Genomic DNA, 20,631 nt, shown 5'->3' with positions numbered 1-20,631 from the left:
TTTCATTATTTTTTGTGAGGTGGGATGAAACAAAATAGCAATTTAGCCGTAGGTTTTTCAATTTTGTTTTCGCAGCCTCCACTGTGTGGAATAAATACTAATATAGCATTATATGGGTCATAATGGACCAAATATATTTTTGCATTAAACAACTTTTTAATTGGTAAAATTGGAGTTTTTGGGAGGCTGTTTTTAATTTCTTTTAAGTTTAACTTCTTTTTTTCAATATTTATTAGCATCCAAGGGGAAATGAACATATAGTCCTATGATCACATGGGTAATACACGGCACTGCTTATGTGAAGCAGTGCATTACCTTTAGCGTATCAGTATTTGACTGACAGGTAGCCTTTTGGACCCTGCATCCAGTGGAATCTGATAGGTATATGTTAGCCCTGGAGGCCAAAGCAACTCATCCGCACTCTGAAATCGCACTGTGGGGATCCGATGGGCTGTCAGAGAGAGTGCTCAAATTTATCATAGGGTGCTTTCACTATTGACATTGACATATAAGGGGCTCAACTGTAGGGATTAGTGGTACCACCATTATTAGTAGTTACAGCTGGAGCCTGGCTGTGTATAGCAGTTGGGCTCCTTCAGCTGATTGCACAGGCATAGAAGTTGGACTTACCATCATAATGTACTAAAAGTGACGCTTTCATGATGGATAAATATCAAATAGCATTACAGGGTTAAAGTGGAACCTTGAACAGATTTCACTATATAGACTATATATGCATGAATTATTAAATAGATCTCTTACACCTGATCAGGCAGATATACTTGCTTTGAAAATGATTGTCGGTATGGCTGCATAACACATACAAAGAGTATTCTCTGAGTCCTTCTGAAGAGTGAGGGTGCTCACGAGACTGACAGCGTCCTGTATTCAACAGTGTGGGTTTCCAGCAGCAGGAGGATGAAGGGAGACCGAGGCGCTGTCAATCATGCTAGGTGGACGGAGATTGAGTTTGAGCTTAAAACTTATACAGCCATTTTACCATGTGTTTTTCAAAGCAAGCACACCAGTCTCATCAGGTCTTATAGATTTAGTAAATAATGTATATACATATTTGACATGTTTTAGGTCTAAATAGAGAAAAATGCAACCAGAGAGTGCCATTACAATACCATTAAAGATCTAAAGAGAAGCTTCTTATTGTATTGTCACATTGATCTGAGCAGGTTTACAAACGTTCTGCCTGATGTGATTATGTGCTGTGTTTTCCATCAGATGATCCCAATGAAGCCACGAAAAGCAAAACAAGTGACGATCTCGTGCAATCTTCGAAATATCTGCCTTCTTATTCTCCAGATCCTTATTACCAGTCAGAGCCCGAGTATTGGATGTACTCGCCAAAGAGTAAGCGACATCTCCAGCATTATGGGGGTGCAGGGACAGTATTGGCCTTGTGTACCCAATTCTTCTAGCAACAGATTTTATTTTTATTACTATTATTTAGATTATTATTTATCAGTATGACTTTCACTGGATTCCAACGTAAAAAAAATGGAGAAGCTCATGGAATCCTACAAAAGCACTTGTGATTGAAGGAACGGAAAACCGAGAATTGACTTGTCAACATTGTCGGTTAATATGTCAGCAATGTGTTACCTGATACTGAGATTTGACTCTAGAGACTGCCCCACTGTATAATCCCGATCTATTACATTGGGCTGTCTATAAGTCATTGTATTACCCTGAGCCCCTGTTATATCTGTTGTGATGGGAGCAGCTTGGAGCTGATGTCCCATTACATGTTGTGTTCAAGTCACAATGGATGCCATTGTTTTACAGTTTCTAAAAACAAAGCTGCAGCACAAAAGTTTATTATACTCTTCCTCATTTGTTCCGCAGTGCCTCGGGCACGGAGGTTCTCCTCTGGAGGAGAGGAGGATGGCTTTGATCGAAGCATGCATAAGGTATGATTGGTGCTACACATCTAAATGTGTGTTGTTGTGTAACACTTAAGGGCTAGTTTTTCTAGTATGGTTGTAACTTACTTTTTCTCCTTCAATTCTTGTGCTGCCATTTTCTATCTTGATCCCTGGCTCCACCACACTACCACACTAATTGCATTCATTCTTCCTTCAATGGCCTCGCTGCAGATACTTTTTTTCCTTTTGATGAAAATCTATTTTTCTTATGAAAATGAATGAGCTCGTATCTGTCATAAGCGTTGATTTTGATTGCGTATTGTTAACAAATAGTTTTCCAATGCGCACCACTTGTGTAGAAATCCGGCCACGGCTGGTAGACAACAGAGTTGGCCGAGATGGTCAGTAACTCGGGCAATAAGTCGTAAACCTTAAAATGTAAAATCCCTCTGGAGAGGATTTTGTACTAAGAAATAAACTGTAACGTTGCTTGTTTTTGCGAGCACTTTGCAATTTGGACCATTTATGACTATGAGACAGTCATTTTAAAGACTTTCAATCAAGTCATGAAACAATTGTTTTGTAGTCTGCCACCTGTTGTGGCATATCAACACCACCTTCATTCCTGGAAACAGACCATTTTAAGTCATCTTCACCAGAGGAGAGAAGGGCACATGCACAATCTCTCTGGTCTTACATGAAAAATTCTTTTAAATTCAAGGGGATTTCCTGTCCCGGTTATTTATAGTATATCCACTATTGATATCTGACAGATGTGGGTGTCACCTCTGAGATATGCACTTTTTTGGGGGGGCCTGTCTCATTCCCCCAGGAATAAAGAGGTGGCAATTAGTGATGAGCACGCATGATCAGATAAGGTGTTATCTGAGCCTACTCGTGTCCTAAGCAAGTATTTTTGGCGTGCTCGAATAATATGATGTTCAACAGCTGCAACACATGCAGGGATTGCCTGTTTGTTACACAATCCCTGCATGTGTTGCGGCTGTCAAACAGCCACAAGACATGCAGCCGCGAGGACTCGAACATTTTTTTTTAGCACGCTGAAAACACTCGATTAGGACACAAACGTGCTCAGATAACACCTTACCTGATCATGCGTGCTCATCACTATTTGCCACCTCTTTATTCCTGGGGGAATGAGACAGGGCCCTAAGATAAGTGATTGTCTCCGAGGTGGAACCCACATCTGGCAATGCTCTTTCCAGTCTTTTATTATGCTACTACTTCATTCACAATGGTATGACATAGGAACCATTTCTCAAGACAGGTGCAAGTCCAGGAGGTGGGACCCACATCAATAAGATATTTATGACATATTTTGTAAGAATCATATCCTTTAAGGGTAATGACACAACGGAGCTTTGCCGCACAGCTCTTAAAATAGTAGGAACCCAGATCTGTTTGTCTTGTTCAATCATTCATTGAATATAATTAAACCATATATATATCTTATTTACTAGCTCCAGGGAGGAATTGGGCGGATGATTCTGAAAGAGGAAATGAAGGCACGGTCATATGTTGATCCCTGGACCCCTCCTCGAAGCTCGGCAGGCAGCAAAGAAGCTCTGCACAATATTGGCTATGACAATGGATGTAAGAGAAAACTTGAAGGATTGTGCCGTAAGCTGTAGAATGGATTGAACGGAAGTTCACAGTAACTGTCATCTGGCGTAGGGAACAGTTCAAGTAGTTTAATCAGATTTCTGTAGTTTGGTGCTGGCTGTTCTTCTGTAAGTGCTGTTATTAGCAGGTGATGTATTGACCTCTAAGGTCGGAAGAATTTCATGGATTCAGGCTCCCATGTCTAAATGGTGTCAATGCCTACTCTGTTCTACTGATTTGGGATCGGAGATGTTCTGCCATCTTAACGACCAATTTTTATATATTAAAGTGTCAAACTGTAAAGTTTAATAATTGAACAACAGTGGCCTGCAATTATTCTTATTAGGTGGGCCGGGAAGTGTCAAGTGACAACAGAGGAAAGGAAAAATGGCAATAAATAGACCAAGTAAATGTGCATACATGTGTAAGCCAATGAACAGAGCAGTCCGTGCTGAAGATGGCGGATTTGTCTTATATTATTATGTTCCTATTGTATCTTTTCTACAATTGTGTATGGAGCATAGACCTTCAGTAACATTGCACTGGAAAATAAAGCTTATGATATGATTTTGTCTTACAGCTCCAAGCAAGTGTTACCTTGCAGACAGCGGTGAGTGCGTGTGATCACCTCCACTGAAACTCTTGTATCCATGTGAGAATCTACATATTTTGAATTCAGGAGAACAAGTATATCAGGAATAACAGCCACCAACTTGTGACTTCTGTTGCGTAGTCTTTTAGATTTTATTCAAGGTGGTTTAAATAAAAAATTGGATCAACAGATCAATAATTACAGCCATTTTCACACACTGAAAAGCAATGTAAGATGTAAAAAAATAGAAAAATTCTTATGGTCATTTCTCCAGCTGCTCCTTCTGCCCACTGCTCACTGTCCAGTTCATTGCATCTCTGTTGAATCACATGTTCGCCCCCCCTATTCACTTTACACCGGGGCTTCTGGGCACAAGCAGTCTTGTTAACTATGAATGCGCATTGATCTCTGGGTCCTGCTGCCTGGAGTTGTGGCCCGGTGCTCACTTAAGACCTGGACTTCGGCCTCGAGTATGCCCCAGAGAAGGCCACAAGTATGCCCCAGAGCATGTGCAGTGAACTTGAGGGCCTGCTTATGGCCTGAAGCCCTGATTTATAGTCAACAGCGGGCTGGAGATGCGGTGTGGCGGAGGAGAGGGCAGAGGACAGGGAGAGTGACAGGAGAGGTAATTGGCAGTTAAAAAAACATCCTCACCTTTCCAGGCCTTTTCCTGCTGCTCCCTGCCCGCTGTCCAGGTCTCCGCACCTCCGCTGCATCACATCTCCATCCCAGTGTTCCCTCTAAGCCAGGACTCCTGGCCACAATTAGACCCTGGAGCATGTGCTGTGAACTTCGGCGCCTGCTTGTGGCCAGAAGCATTCAATGAACACCCGACCAGAGATGCGATGGTGGTACAGAGAACTGGTCAGTGGAAAAGGAGCACAAAGGGTGAGGTGAGCGAAGAAGTGAATGAGGGTTTTTTCTTAACAAAGTAATAAAAGTTCAGCTCACCGTTACAGGCGTTTTGATTATCGGAGCACGGATCCGTTGTGTTAGACTTGCAGCAATGCGAAAAGGAAAATATCCAGCTCAATGATATAGTGAAACCAATATTTTATTCACCGTGCAAAGTGACAAGTCATGATTAAGGGTGCTAGTCCACCAGAAACGCATTGATATCGCATTTCCATCTTGAATTATGCTGATGCTTTTATCCTCAACTTGTCACTTTGCATGATGAGTAAAATATCGGTTTCACTATATCGTTGAGCTGGATGTTTTCCTTTTTTTCTTAACCTTTTGCCAGTCCTCTACTGTTCAACAAGAAGTGCTGAATTTGCCCAGAGTGAATTACAAAAAATCCGTATTCTCTAAAACACATACTTTTGTAAAATTCAAGTAGAATTCAATTCCATTCCATAAATTCGTCCATCTCTAATCCCAATATTTTCTGTAGGCATGGTTGTAGCATCTTCTTTAACTGAGTCAGTTACCCTGGGAACCTCAGGTTGACTGAGGCAGCCAGAAGGACGGATGTGGCCCGCGGGCCGCACTTTGCCCAGGTCTGCTCTATACTCTACTTATGTACTGGGCAGAAGACAATATGAAAAATGTCAATAAGTCACTAAAACATCACAATATTAAGCATGTGCATTAATATTTGCATTCTATTTTATTAACTAATAAATATTCTGCTTTTTCTAGATCCCTTGATCTCAAAATCTGCCTCGCTTCCTGCATACCGGAGAAATGGACTTCATAGGGTACAGTACACAATATCTTTTTTTAAACATCTTCATCTTTATATTTTTTGCAGTATATTTTTTATATTTTACATCAGTATGTGTAAGCCAAAACCAGGAGTGGAGCGATCATAGGAAAAGTCTAATAGAAACCCGCCACCGCTTCTGGATTTATCACCCACTCCTGGTTATGGCTTACACATACTGATGGGAAATGCTGACCAAATACTGATAGTGTGAACGTGGCCTTACACTTAGGCCTAAACACAATGAGGGTGATTCAGAATAGTGTCTTTGAATAAATTGGTGTGCCAAATTTATCAAGGTGGTAGAAGGGTCTTCGAAGCTCTTCCTTTACATGGGTTCTGATGAAGAACTATTGATGCCACATGCTCTATAAATTGGCTACTATGGCAGCTGTGGGCCTGCTAAAGTCATTATCCCAGTCATCACATCTTGGTACTCCTATGAAGCTCACTGGTTGGGCTTCAGAGGAGAACAGTGAACTGACAATACACTGCAATGCAAAAGTAATACTGTGTATTTTACTTAAAAAAAAAAAAGTTAAAATCAACCCTTTCTCTTTATGCAAAACTAAATGTAAAAAAAAAAAATCATGTTTAGTATTGCTGCATCTGTAAAAGTCAGCTATTTAAAAATATGACATTATTTATCCATTCCACATGATAAATGCCATATTTATCGCATATAATAAAAAAATCAAAATGCTAGGATTACAGTTTTTCGTTCATCTTGCCTCCACAAAAAGTTGTATACATCTCAAAGAAGTACCAATAAAACTAACTTGCCTCACTTAGCTCCATCAGCAGAGATATAAAAAAAAAGTATGGGTGTTAGGCCTGTTTCACACATCCGTATTTTACCATCAGTCAAAATCCGCCGTTTTGCAATAAAAACAGATCCGCCATTTTGCTTGGCGGATCCGTTTTTTTTTTCCCATTGAGTTGCATTACCGGCGGATCTTGACGAATGGCCATCCGTTGGATCCGTTTTTTTGCGGATCCGCCAAAATTTTGGCGTCCGCCGACATGCCTGGACGGACAATGCAACTTTTTTCGGGCGGCCGGACCCGCATTTTACATTGCGCATGCCCGGAGGATTTGCCTCGGCCGCAAATTTAACCCTAAACCCTGTTCTGGCAGCTGAAAAAAATTCTCTCTCTCCCTCTCCCTCTCTCTCCCTCTCTCTCTCCTCCCCAGGAAGCAGTTCCTTCGACGGATCCGTTAAAACAACGGTCCGGTACCAAACGTTGAGGTCAGTACAGGAATGGATCCGTTGTCCGCCATTTTAGCGGATTTTAACTGACAAAAAAAACTGATGTGTGAAACAGGCCTTAGAAAATGACAGGACAAACCCAATGGTTTTCTTACAAAGTTCTTAATTTCTAAAAAGCAAACTACTACTACTACTAATAGTAATAATAGTATGTAAACTTGGTATCTTGATAATCTTACTGAGCTGCAAAATAATTTAACCAAGCACAATAAGCAGTATAAAAACAAGCCCCATCCCACCCCTAAAAAATTGGCAGAATTGCTGTTTTTTTTCACCATTTCACCCTACTTGAATTGTTTTCCCCGTTTTCTATTTTTCTATACGTGTTATATGGTAAATTGAATGGTGTCACTCAACACTTGCCCTCATGTGGCTATGTTGACGGAAAATACAAAGTTATTACAGTTTCCCCCCTTTAATGCTGCTTTCTATTGACTATACATGTTTTTCTTACAGCCACCCAGCACTGATCTTTTCCATTACGATAGTGCCAATGCTGTCAACTGGGGCATGAGAGGTAATTATCATTTTGTTCTATATGCTGCTTGCTTGAGGGCCTTTGTTATGTGCATAAAGAAGAAAAGACGAAGACTTAGATGATAGCAAGAAGGTTATATCAGGATATTTAGAGCAAATGCAAGCCAGTAATATCATAATATGAGGTAAATGGTAAAAACTGGGTGTGCTATAATGTAAATCACACTAACAACAAAGTTTTACACATTAATGGTCTGTTCATAAAAATGAATGGAAGAGTTATTTTTGAGCATGACTGAAAAGCAATATAAACCTATTTGTAGAGCATCCCAGCATATGAATAATTAAAAAAGTACTCCGCCGTATTGGAAAAGATGTTATATACTAGTGCCACATCTTACATTAATAATTTGTCTCTGCATGAATGGTCAGTCAGTTACATCTTCTTATTCTTCTTTATTGTAGAGTACAAGGTGAGAAGACCTACATTTTCTTAGTGGATAGACCTGTTCCAATGAACCTCCTGTCCTGCTTTTCATGTCCAGTCAGCCGCAATTTCAAGGACTTTCTACATTTCCTGAATGAAAATCTATATTACTTTAGCCTTACACCTCAATTTCTTTTGTGGCCGATTCGTTCACTGAATTGTGATCTGTACATTAACCCTATATTAATGGTGTTTTCCAATAATGTAATAAAACAACCCCTTTCACATAATTCAAACTGCAATGTTAGGACAGGCTGCAGCTTGAAAAAACACAGCTCATGAGACCTGTGTCTCACCTAAGCACAAATATCGGTTAGCTGCCGGGACAAGGGCAAATAAATAATAAATCTTCCTTTTCTGACTGTGCACAGAGGACTGAACCCGGAAAAAAATATCTCTGAGCCGAGAAAAAGATTAAATTATTGTTATGTCACAATCCTTCTCGGCTTACTGAGGTACAGGTGCATCTCACAAAATTAGAATATCATCAAAAAGTTAATTTATTTCAATTCTTCAATACTAAATGTGAAACTCATATATTATATAGAGTCATTACACACAGAGTGATCTGTTTCAAGTGTTTATTTCTGTTATTGTTGATGATTATGGCTTACAGCCAATGAAAACCCAAAACTTAGAAATCAAAGTTCCAGAGTCTGGAGGAAGAGTGGAGAGGCACACAATCCAAGCCTCTTGAGGTCTAGTGAGAAGTTTCCACAATCAGTGATGGTTTGGGGAGCCATGTCATCTGATGGTGTAGACCAAAGTCAGCACAGCCGTCTACCAGGAAATTTTAGAGCACTTCATGCTTCCCTCTGCTGACAAGCTTATTGGAGTTGGAAATTTTATTCTCCAGCAGGACTTGGCACCTGTCCACACTGCCAAAAGAACCAATACCTGGCTTAAAAACAACAGTATCACTGTGCTTGATTGGCCAGAAAATTCGCCTGATCTTAACTCTATAGAGAATCTATGGGGTATTGTCAAGAGGAAGATGAGAGACACCAGATCCTACAATGCAGACAAGCTGAAGGCTGCTATCAAAGCAATGTCGGCTTCCATAACACCTCAGCAGTGCCACAGGCTGATCGCTTCCATGCCACGCCGCATTGATGCAGTAATTGATGGAAAAGGAGTCCTGACCAAGTATTGAGTGCATTTACTGAACATACATTTCAATAGGCCAACATCTCGGATTTTAAAATCATTTTCCAAGCTGGTATTATGAAGTATTCTAATTTACTGAGATAATGACTTTTGGGTTTTCATTGGCTGTAAGCCATAATCATCAACATTAACAGAAATAAACACTTGGAATAGATCACTCTGATTGTAATGACTCTATATAATATATTAGATTCACTTTTTGTATTGAAGAATTGAAATAAATTAACTTTTCGATGATATTCTAATTTTGTGAGATGCACCTCTATGTGTGCTTAGGATAAAACTCCTCTGTCAGATGAGACACAGATCTCATGATCTGTATTTCTTCAGACTGCAGCCCACCCTGACATGTGACTAGGAAAGGCTGCTGTGTGCCTCTTTATTACATGCTTTGAGAACCCAGTAAAGTAAGTAAAGGATAGAATCGTCTGTTTTTTTGTCTCTATCTGTTTAGATTTTATGTATCTATCAATAATATGTGCATATTATCATGCAACCTAATAATAGAAGAGCAAACTGACTGCTTATGATAAGAAGTAACTAAACTTTCTTCCTGTATATATCCGTGTGTTTGTATATATCTATGTCCATGTATATAAATAGTATGTATATGGCATATTGACTCTCGCGCCTGATGTTTCACCTAACATCCTTCAGTTTATTATGTCACATTTTTCATTTGTTTTTATAAGATGGAGAATCTGGTCTTGAAGTCACAAACCTAGATTTACCAAAATACTTTTTTTTAATATCCTGCTCAGCTTGGCCAGGTATTCATGTGTTTTCAGCATAGAGAAGTGGAGAAATCCACAGCAGGGCAGCTATGGCAGCATTAATATTCTAGCTGTCTGACAATCTGTGTCAGTGGAGAGTCCTAATCTCCAAATCTCACAAAAAATGTTGTTTAGCCCACATTCAAATATTGTGTATGGAAGCGTTAGATTGTGCATGGCTAAAAGTGCAGGGCATCTGATAGATACCAACTCAACGACTGTAACAAAGTGATCTCTCGACAGATTTATCCATATGAATTACTCATGGTGACCACTAGAGGGAGGAGCAGACTACCCAAAGATGCAGATAGAACCCGACTAGAGGTGAGTAAGATGAAGACACAGATGAGAGCTTTGTCATTGTGATACGTATTATGGATCGTACTCATCCATAGGACAGACTTTATTCACAGCTTGTGCACTAATTGCTTTCCTCAGGGTATATATGCTGCAGAATCAATCTTACATGCCTGGAGTGATTGTGCACACACAGCGGTGTGAAATAAAGGTTTCTGACTGCATAGTTTCAATCTATCCTATGTTACTGTTAGAGCACAGGAGACCATGCCATCCCTACAATACGATGCCTCCATAGTGTATTGCCGTGCAATATTGCATATTACCGCATACACCATAGTGCTACATATCCTATTGTCCCCATATTGAACAATTATTGTATAGTTGTGCCATGTAGCAACAATGATCTTATATATATTTTAGATTTATGTATACAGGTGCTTCTCACAAAATTAGAATATCATCAAAAAGTAATTTATTTCAGTTCTTCAATACAAAAAGTGAAACTCATTTATTATATAGAGTTATTACAAGCAGACGGATCTATTTCAAGTGTTTATTTCTGTTAATGTTGATAATTATGCACTCAATACTTGGTCTGGGCTCCTTTTGCATCAATTACTGCATCAATGCGGCGTGACATGGAGGTGATTATCCTGTGGCACTGCTGAGGTGTTATGGAAGCCCAGGTTGCTTTGATAGCAGCATTCAGCTCATCCACATTGTTGGGTCTGGTGTCTCTCATCTTCCTCTTGACAATACCCCATAGATTCTCTATGACGTTAAAGTCAAGTGCGTATGCTGGCCAATCAAGCACAGTGATACTGTTGTTTTTAAACCAGGTATTGGTACTTTTGGCAGTGTGGTCAGGTGCCAAGCCATGCTGGACAATGAAGTTTTCAAAAAGCTTGTCGGCAGAGGGAAGCATGACGTTCTCTAAAATTTCCTGGTAGATGGCTGCGCTGCCTTTGGTATTGATAAAACACAGTGGACCTACACCAGCAGATGACATGGCTCCCCAAACCATTACTGACTGTGGAAACTTCACACTAGACCTCAAGCAGCTTGGATTGTGGCCTCTCCACGCTTCCTCCAGACTCTGGGACCTTGATTTCCAAATGAAATGCAAAATATACTTTCATCTGAAAACAACACCTTGGACCACTGAGCAACAGACCAGTTCTTTTTCTCCTTGGCCCAGGTAAGACGCTTTTGGCGTTGTCTAATGGTCATGAGTGGCTTGACACAAGGAATGCGACACTCAGTGCCGTACCGTCAATAGTAGCAGACCACGCAGCTGCTATGGGGCCCAGACAGGTGAGGGCACCCACGACGGCCACTGCGGTATGGCAGCCGTGCTGTGCTGACACAGTCAGGGCCGCACCTATAATGAGGCGATTTGCACCAGCTGCTCAAGCGGCATGCAGCAGGGGGCGGCATTATGCGCTCCTCTACCCGCAGCACCTACAATTTAGCCTCTGCACGCTGATGCTGTGGTCGTGCAAGAGGCTGTAATTGATGCGGTCACAGGAGGGAAGTTGTCAGGGCCCCCTGATCATGTGGCCCATGACTCCTCCCCTCCTGTGACCTCGTCACAGGTCCTGTGCGCATCATTCCTTGGTTTATGCAGGACTGCTGTCTATCATCGTGAATGAGCTACTTGTGTGTGTGAGGCGAGCTGTGATACATGCGTGTGTGAGCTGTGTGTGAGTTGTGTGATTCATGCGTGTGTGAGCTGTGTATGAGTTGTGTGATATGTGTGTGTGAGCCGTGTGTGAGTTGTGTGATACATGTGTGTGTGTGTGAGCTGTGTGTGAGTTGTGTGATTCATGCGTGTGTGAGCTGTGTATGAGTTGTGTGATATGTGTGTGTGAGCTGTGTGTGAGCTGTGTGATACATGTGTGTGTGTGTGTGAGCTGTGTGTGAGTTGTGTGATACATGTGTGTGAGCTGTGTGTGAGTTGTGTGATACATGCGTGTGTGAGCTGTGTGATACATGTGTGTGTGTGTGAGCTGTGTGATACATGCGTGTGTGTGAGCTGTGTGATACATGCGTGTGTGTGAGCTGTGTGATACATGTGTGTGTGTGAGCTGTGTGATACATTTGTGTGTGTGTGAGCTGTGTGTGAGTTGTGTGATACATGTATGTGTGAGCTGTGTGTGATACGTGTGAGCTGTGTGTGAGCGTGAGCTGTGTGATATGTGTGTAAGTTACTTGCGTGAGCTATGTGAGCTACTTGTGTGAGCTGTGATACCGAGTGTGTGATACGTGTGAGCTGTGTGTGTGTGATACGTGTGAGCTTTGTGTATGTGATACGTGTGAGCTGTGTGTGTGATACGTGTGAGCTGTGTGTGTGTGATACGTGTGAGCTGTGTGTATTACGTGTGAGCTGTGTGTGTTACGTGTGAAGTGTGGGAGATACGTGTGAGCTGTGTGAGATACGTGTGAGCTGGGTGTGTGATACGTGTAAGCTGTGTGTGTGTGTATGTGATACGTGTGAGCTGTGTGTGTGTGATACGTGTGAGCTGTGTGTGTGATACGTGTGAGCTGGGTGTGTGATACGTGTGAGCTGGGTGTGTGATACGTGTGAGCTGTGTGTGTGATACGTGTGAGCTGAGTGTGTGATACGCGTGAGTTGTGTGTGTGTGTGTGATACGTGTGAGCTGGGTGTGTGATATGTGTGAGCTGTGTGTGTGTGATACGTGTGAGCTGTCTGTGTGTGTGATACGTGTGAGCTGTGTGTGATACATGTGAGCTGTGTGTGTGTATGCAATATGTGAGGTGTGAGCTGTGTGTGATACGTGTGAAGTGTTTGTGTGTGATACGTGTGAGCTGTGTGTGTGTGCTATACGTGTGAGCTGTGGGTGTGTGAGCTGTGTGTGATACGTGTGAGCTGTGTTTGTGTGTGTGCGATACTTGTGAGCGGTGTGTGTGCGATACGTGTGAGCTGTGTGTGATACGTGTGAGCTGTGTGTGTGCGTGACACGTGTAAGCTGTGTGTGTGTGTCTGATACGTGTGAGCTGTGTGTGAGCTACTTGTGTGAGCTGTGTGGTACGTGTGTGTGTGAGCTAAAGCAAAAGTTGGCACAACCTGCCAGTGTTCTACGATTTGGGTGAGGACATTCATTGTATGTGGGCTGGTGAATTTTTTTTTGTGTCAGGGCTGCTTTTTGGTCTCAGCCCGACCCTGTGTAAGGAGCAGAGCCGTGTGTGTACGAGGTGTACAGAGCGGAGCCATGTGTGTGCGAGGTGTAAGGAGCAGAGCCTCGTGTTTACGAGGTGTACGGAGCAGAGCCGTGTGTGTACGAGGTGTACGGAGCGGAGCCTGCGTGTGTACGGAGCGGAGCCATGCGTGTGTACGAGGTGCACAGAGCAGAGCCGTGCATGTGTACGAGGTGCACGGAGCCGTGCATGTGTACGAAGTGCACGGAGCGGAGCCGTGCGTGTGTACGAAGGGCACGGAGCGGAGCCGTGCGTGTGTACGAGGTGCACGGAGCGGAGCCGCGCGTGTACGGAGCAGAGATGTGTACGGAGCTGAGCAGCGCGTGTGCGAGGTGTAAGGAGCAGAGTGGCACTTGTGAGGTGTACGGAGCCGCGTGTGTGCGAGGTGTACGGAGTGGAACTACGAGTGTACAAGGTGTATGGAGCAAAGCCACATGTGTGCAAGGTTTACGGAGTGGAGCCATTTGTGTACAAGGTTTACAGAGCGTGGCCACGTGTGTACAAGGTGTACAGAGCAGAGCCGCATGTGTACGAGGTTTACGGAGTGGAGCCATGTGTGTACTGAGTGGAACCGTGTGTGCGAGGTGTACAGAGTGGAGCTGTGTGTGTGCGAGGCATAAAAAGCGGAACCGTGTGTTTATGATGTGTGCAGAGCCATACGTGTACAAGGTGTATGGTGGGGAGCATTCAAACCACCCAGCGGGACAGTCCCGATTTTGAGAGAGATTCTGTCCCACTGCCCCGGCTGGGAGCTTACTTTTCCCGCGGACACAGGAGTACACGGCGGACCCCCGCGGAGTACTTTAAAATTCGCACGTGACGTTCTACCGGAAGTGATGTGCTAGAAGCTGAACGGAAATTAGGTCATTTCGGGAGGAGATTGTGACGGAACCATGGAGGCACTTCAGGGAGTGTTTCAGATCCATCACTGTGTCCTCCTCCAACAGCGCGGACAGCAGGATCGCCTTGGAGTCGGGGTTGTCGGTCATGTAAGCGGATCATGATATGTCCTGCATCGGGAGGCTCAGGTGGGCACTACAGTGGGAGCCGGGCTGCTATAGTATCTTTATAGAATCTCTCTCTGTTTCTTTATCTCTCTAATCTTTCTTTTTTTCTCTCTCTTGGTTCTTTCTCTCTCTGTTTCTTTCCTTCTTTCTTCCTTTCTTTCCCCTCTTTCTTTCTCTCTCTCTCGTCTTTCTTTCTTTCCCCTCTTTCTTTCTCTTTGTTCTTTCTTTCTTTCTCTCTCTGGATTTTTTTCTCTCTGTTCTTTCTTTCTTTTCCTCAGTACCAGTCAGTGTGCCCACAGTACCAGTAGAATAAGAGGGGTAGGAAACTAGGTAGCACTGGTCATATTGAGCCTCTCATACTTTTTACTGGTGTATAATCATATGCCCTCAGCACCCCCATAAAGTGGGCCATCCCCAGACAACAGAGTACAAACAAATCACTATTACTATCAGTCCAAGTGGACAATTATATACGTAAAGTTAATGATGTCCCTGTGCCAAGCAGTTCGGAGGATCAGAATACACTGAGGAGACCAGAGCAGCGGGGTTTGGGGAGAAGAATTATATGGGGCGCATTATACTGTATGAAGTAATATATGGTGCCCATTATGCTGTATGAAGTTATATATGGGGACCATTATACTGTATGAAGTAATATATGGTGCCCATTATACTGTATGAAGTAATATATGGTGCTCATTATACTGTATGCAGTAATATATGGTGCCCATTATACTGTATGAAGTAATATATGGTGCCCATTATACTGTATGAAGTAATATATGGGGGCCCATTATACTGTATGAAGTAATATATGATGCACATTATACTGTATGCAGTAATATACACTCACTGGCCACTTTATTAGGTACACCTGTCCAACTGTGTGTTAAGACTTAATTTCTAATCAGCCAATCACATGGCGGCAACTCAGTGCATTTAGGCATGTAGACATGGTCAAGACAATCTCCTGCAGTTCAAACCGAGCATCAGTATGGGGAAGAAAGGTGATTTGAGTGCCTTTGAACGTGGCATGATTGTTGGTGCCAGAAGGGCTGGTCTGAGAATTTCAGAAACTGCTGATCTACGGTGATTTTCACGCACAACCATCTCTAGGGTTTACAGAGAATGGTCCGAAAAAGAAAAAAAATCCAGTGAGCGGCAGTTCTGTGGCCGGAAATGCCATGTTGATGCCAGAGGTCAGAGGAGAATGGGCAGACTGGTTCGAGCTGATAGAAAGGCAACAGTGACTCAAATTGCCACCCGTTACAACCAAGGTAGGCAGAAGAGCATCTCTGAACGCACAGTGCGTCGAACTTTGAGGCAGATGGGCTACAGCAGCAGAAGACCACACTGGGTACCACTCCTCTCAGCTAAGAACAGGAAACTGAGGCTACAATTTGCACAAGCTCATCGAAATTGGACAGTAGAAGATTGGAAAAACGTTGCCTGGTCTGATGAGTCTCGATTTCTGCTGCGACATTGGGATGGTAGGGTCAGAATTTGGCGAAAACAACATGAAAGCATGGATCCATCCTGCCTTGTATCAACGGTTATACTGTATGAAGTAATATATGGGGCCCATTATACTGTATGGAGCATTATATGGGCCCCTTATACTGTACGAAGTAATATATGGGGCCTATTATACTGTATGGCGCATTATATGGGGCCCATTATACTGTGCGAAGTAATATATGGGGCCCATTATGCTGTATGGAACATTATATGGGGCCCATTATACTGTACAAAGTAATATATGGGGCACATAATACTGTATGGAGCATTATGTGGGGATGACTTTCTGTTTGTGGATCTGACCGCTAGGACCTCCATGATCCTGGGAAACATAGCTTTGAAGAGCACCATGTAAATGCAGCTGTGGTCGATCATACGCACTGTGGTGCCATTCACAAGTGGCTCTTCAAATAACTCCTATAAGAGAGTGATGAGGAGACAACAAAGTATAGCAAAAATTCACTGATCGGGGTGAGGAGTGTTATAGTTTGTGGGCTGGTGGGATTTGTGTGGCAGGGCTGCATTTTTGTCCCAGTCCGGCCCTCTGCCAGGCCTACCATTGCCAATAATGACCCTTGTTCTGGATACTTCTGTGTTGTTCTTCTATGTGCGTGTGATGCCGCTGACATCCTTGTGTTTGGACACCTTTTTTTTTCTATTTATCTAAATCAAAATGTCCACTACTATACTCAGTTTTACAGGATAGATATGAGAATTTACTTTGTGTGAGTGGGGGGGTGTCGTTTTGCTGTTCGCCTCAGGCAGCAGAGAGGCTAAGTTCACCCTTGGACACAGTAGTACTATCTCCTTTAATTAAATGTAAGCGCCGGCCATACCCCCTGGCCCCTTGAAGCTCCCCTTTCCTTGTTTCCTGGTCAGCAGTTGGCTGAAGTCTCTGGCTGGATTTGCATAAGAATGCCACGCCTCCTTGCAGCCAGAGAGCAGCACACATGCATTGCAGAAAGCAAAAAACTTTCATGAGCCTCTCTCACTGAGGGAGAGGGACACACACACACACACACACATACACAAGACGTGAGCCCGGGTGGGGGTGGATTTTTTTTGTTAAATGTGTCCCCTCACTGTGCTGGCAGCCTGGCACTTTACATTTACAATGGCTCTGGCTGCACTTTGCACCTTAGGGAGGGGGCCCGGCTGCACGCACTGTGGAGGGTAGAAGGGGCCCTGCATGCACTGCAGGTGTGTGTGTGTGTGTGTGTGTGTATATATAAAATATATAATTTATATATACGCCGATGAGCCACCAATGGTTTATTCTGCCTTGCTAAATGTCTGTGTTTGACCTATAACATGCATGCCTGGAGTTAAGAGCACCTGTTGATTTGTTTTTTTTTCTTTTTTTTTTTTTGGGGGGGGCGCCCCATTCAGACTTTTGCTATGGGGCCCCATGATTTCTATGTACGCCCCTGGCGACACTTGTAGCCCATGTACTGGGTACGTCTGTGTGTGGTGACTCTTGAAGCAATGACTCGAGCAGCAGTCCACTCCTTGTGAATCTCCCCAAATTTTTGAATGGCCTTTCTTCACAATCCTTTCAAGGCTTTGTTTATCCCAGTTGCTTGTACACCTTTCTCTACCACACTTTTCCTTCCACTCAACCTTTCATTAACATGCTTGGATACAGCACTCTGTGAACAGCCAGCTTCTTTAGCAATAACCTTTTGTGGCTTACCCTCCTTGTGGAGTGTGTCAGTGACTGCCTTCTGGACATCTGTCAAGTCAGCAGTCTTCCCCATGATTGTGGAGCCTACTGAAACAGACTAAGGAACCTTTTTAAATGCTTAGGAAGCCTTTGCAGGAGTTTTTTTGTTAATTATCCTAATTTGCTGAGATAATGACTTTTGGGTTTTCATTGGCTGTAAGCCATAATCATCAACATTAACAGAAATAAACACTTGGAATAGATCACTCTGTAATGACTCTATATAATATATGAGTTTCATTTTTTGTATTGAAGAGCTGAAATAAATTAACTTTTTGATGATATTATAATTTTGTGAGAAGCACCTGTATATATCAATGTAATAATTATCAATTTTTAGACTATTTTTACATGTATATATGATTCGTAATATACAAATAATTGTGCCACGTAGTCAGACCTCAGCTGGGGAAGAGAACAAGAAGTGTGTAGACATCGGCAAGGATCACCATTAATAAGCAAAAATAAATAAGGTTTATTGAAATTCAAAATTACAAGCAAGACAAACAACACATTTAAAAACAATTAAAAAAAGCCAGAAGGCTAAATGTATATAACAACTGGAGAACCATATAAGGACCCACCAGGATCCTCCACTACAGTATGTGCAACAGGGTGTGCTAGGATGTTGCACACTAAAAAGTCCTGGAAAATGTCTATTTAAAGATATTACCAGTCCATATAATTCAGTTTACATATTATAGACATGTACAGTAAGAGACGTAGCATAATCCTTAACCATTGGGCCCCCAAACAAGACTAGTTCCTAATAAAAAGTAGAAAAAGCAGAGGAAAATATAGTGGTATCCCAAAAATAAGGGATACAACAAACACAATGGAAGGACACAGAGTTGCAGGAAAGTGAGGCTGTATAAGACCTGTTGGTAGAGATACTTGGATAGGGATCACCCGGTCATGTCATGGTATGTGGAGGAAATGGAGCCCCATGCGTATCGCCACACAGCGTGGCTTCCTCAGGGGAAAGTAGAGAGGGGAGGGTTGCTTGTCAGCAAATACAGCCTCACTTTCCTGGAATTCAGTGTCCTTCCATTGTGTTTGTTGTTTTTACATTATATACCACGCACACACATACATCCACACAGACTTGCTTATGCCCTGCTTCTCTTCCTTCTTCTCTGCTGCCTAGTCAAGTGACCTGAGAAAGTCTTTTGCCCCAAAGGTTCTGACAGCATCTTCAGTCTTTACATAGACAACTGTGGAGAAAGGACACATTGGCTCTCTGCTCCACTGTTACATTAAGCTGTATCTGTGTCCTGAAGACTCAGATGCAGCTGATGCTGGAAAATACCCAATAACAAAAGACAGCTTGCCAAATTTAATACAGCACTGTTGGATTCATTATGGTTTGAAGGTATGCCTATGTATACTGGGACCCCCACTGACCCTGAGCACTGTGAAAAGCCCAGTGTGAACGGAGGGTGATCAATCATTCACACCTCTGAATGGGGATTCATTCTCTATTGTACACCAAAAATCGCCAAGCGCAGCATTCGGCTGGTCTACAGCACTCCCAGAAGTGCATATGATCAACAATCGCTCCATTCAAATTCGGCTGTAACTCTCTAGTTCTCGGGATCGGTGGTAGTTCCAGCCGTCAGTACTCCAGCAATTCGAAAGTTATCCACTTTTGTATGGATTGGGAATGACTTCCAAACTTGGTCCAACCACCGTTAAGAGACTTATATAAGAAAATAATGGATTGCCCTGCTTCTAATATTCTGCCCACCAGTTTGTATGAACATGTCTCCAATGCTTATCTCTCCGCAGCGCCACCTGTCACCTGAAGAGTTCTATCAAGTGTTTGGAATGACCATATCGGAGTTTGACCGCCTGGCACTGTGGAAAAGAAATGAGCTGAAGAAACAAGCCAGGCTTTTCTAACTCACTCCACCATGTGCCTCAATATGTACACCTCTATAAATATATTTATAAATATATATATAAAGTACTTCTGTATAACTACTACACATAATATATATATATTGTATTATAGGAAGATCTCCACGAGAATTGGTTTTATACCTTTCAGGAGTGACGGGGACTACAGCTTATTTCTATGCAATGGGTTGTATTCCCTTTATCTCCTGCCAAGGTTATTCTTTGGAGAGAGATATTTTCAACTCTTGGTTATATTTTTTAAATGCTGTTTTTTATGCGCCGCTGTTTTGGAGAGTTTAAAGACTTCAATGAACCTGCAACCTTGACGCATCTTCAAATCTCACTTGTTTTAATCTCTCTTGTTTTAATCTCTTAACATTTTCTTTTGGTAACTAACTGGCAGGTATGCCAAATGTACGCTGGTCATTTTATCCAAAACCTTGCGGTGTCGCTGCAGGTTGTTTCAGTACAAAGCCAGGCACTGACTGATGTGTGGACACAAGATGTGGCCTGCAGAGCAGAAGCCATCTTTACCTGCTCACCACATTCCTCTCAAGCTGTTCCTAGTATTATGCATTTTATATGTAGGTCTATTGTAAGCCAACTTCTGCCATACGATGCAGAACCCAAAAGGCACCATGTGATCTTTGGCAACGATCACGTTGTTACAGAGTAACCATCAGCTGTTAGCCATGTGGCTCATCCTTATGAATAAAGTATAATTCAAGTTACGCCACTCACTAGTGGTCCAAAACACTTTATCCCTACCGAAAGCCACACTGCTTAAATGGGATTAGACTAGATTTAGATAAACAGTTAGATCCACCTTTGGAAATATAATGGTGGATCTAACTATTCATCTAAATCTATGCTAATCCCATCTAAGTAGTGTAGCTTTCGGTATGGATAAAGTGTTTTGGACCACTAGTGAGTGGCGTCACTTGAACTTGTGGGCCTCAATGCAAAATCTCCATACTATGACAAGTATTTA

General features: G+C 42.6%; 1 protein-coding gene across 4 annotated transcripts in view; it reads left to right on the top strand.

Annotated features, from left to right (window-relative positions):
* ABLIM3 (actin binding LIM protein family member 3) overlaps positions 1 to 20,405 on the top strand; it is a 231,599-nt gene extending 211,194 nt beyond the window's left edge. For 2 of the 4 annotated variants that reach the window (XM_073575206.1, XM_073575205.1), the window contains 7 exons: positions 1,249 to 1,362; positions 1,858 to 1,922; positions 3,359 to 3,491; positions 4,081 to 4,110; positions 5,737 to 5,795; positions 7,527 to 7,587; positions 8,013 to 8,502. In XM_073575206.1, coding sequence (XP_073431307.1) covers positions 1,249 to 1,362; positions 1,858 to 1,922; positions 3,359 to 3,491; positions 4,081 to 4,110; positions 5,737 to 5,795; positions 7,527 to 7,587; positions 8,013 to 8,044 — 494 coding nt within the window. In that variant the 3' untranslated portion in view covers positions 8,045 to 8,502. Of the gene's footprint in view, positions 1 to 1,233; positions 1,363 to 1,857; positions 1,923 to 3,358; positions 3,492 to 4,080; positions 4,111 to 5,736; positions 5,796 to 7,526; positions 7,588 to 8,012; positions 8,503 to 10,217; positions 10,299 to 19,529 lie in introns of those variants that run through there. The other 2 variants (XM_073575207.1, XM_073575204.1) reach the window with 2 other exon arrangements.
* Positions 20,406 to 20,631: the final 226 nt, after the last annotated feature.

Source organism: Dendrobates tinctorius, unplaced genomic scaffold (assembly GCF_039654945.1).
Source record: "Dendrobates tinctorius isolate UK_male_01 unplaced genomic scaffold, ASM3965494v1 ptg000043l, whole genome shotgun sequence".
In the NCBI taxonomy this organism is placed as follows: domain Eukaryota; kingdom Metazoa; phylum Chordata; class Amphibia; order Anura; family Dendrobatidae; genus Dendrobates; species Dendrobates tinctorius.
The sequence above is the reverse complement of the archived record's forward strand: the minus strand, read 5'-3'. Positions and strand labels throughout refer to the sequence as shown.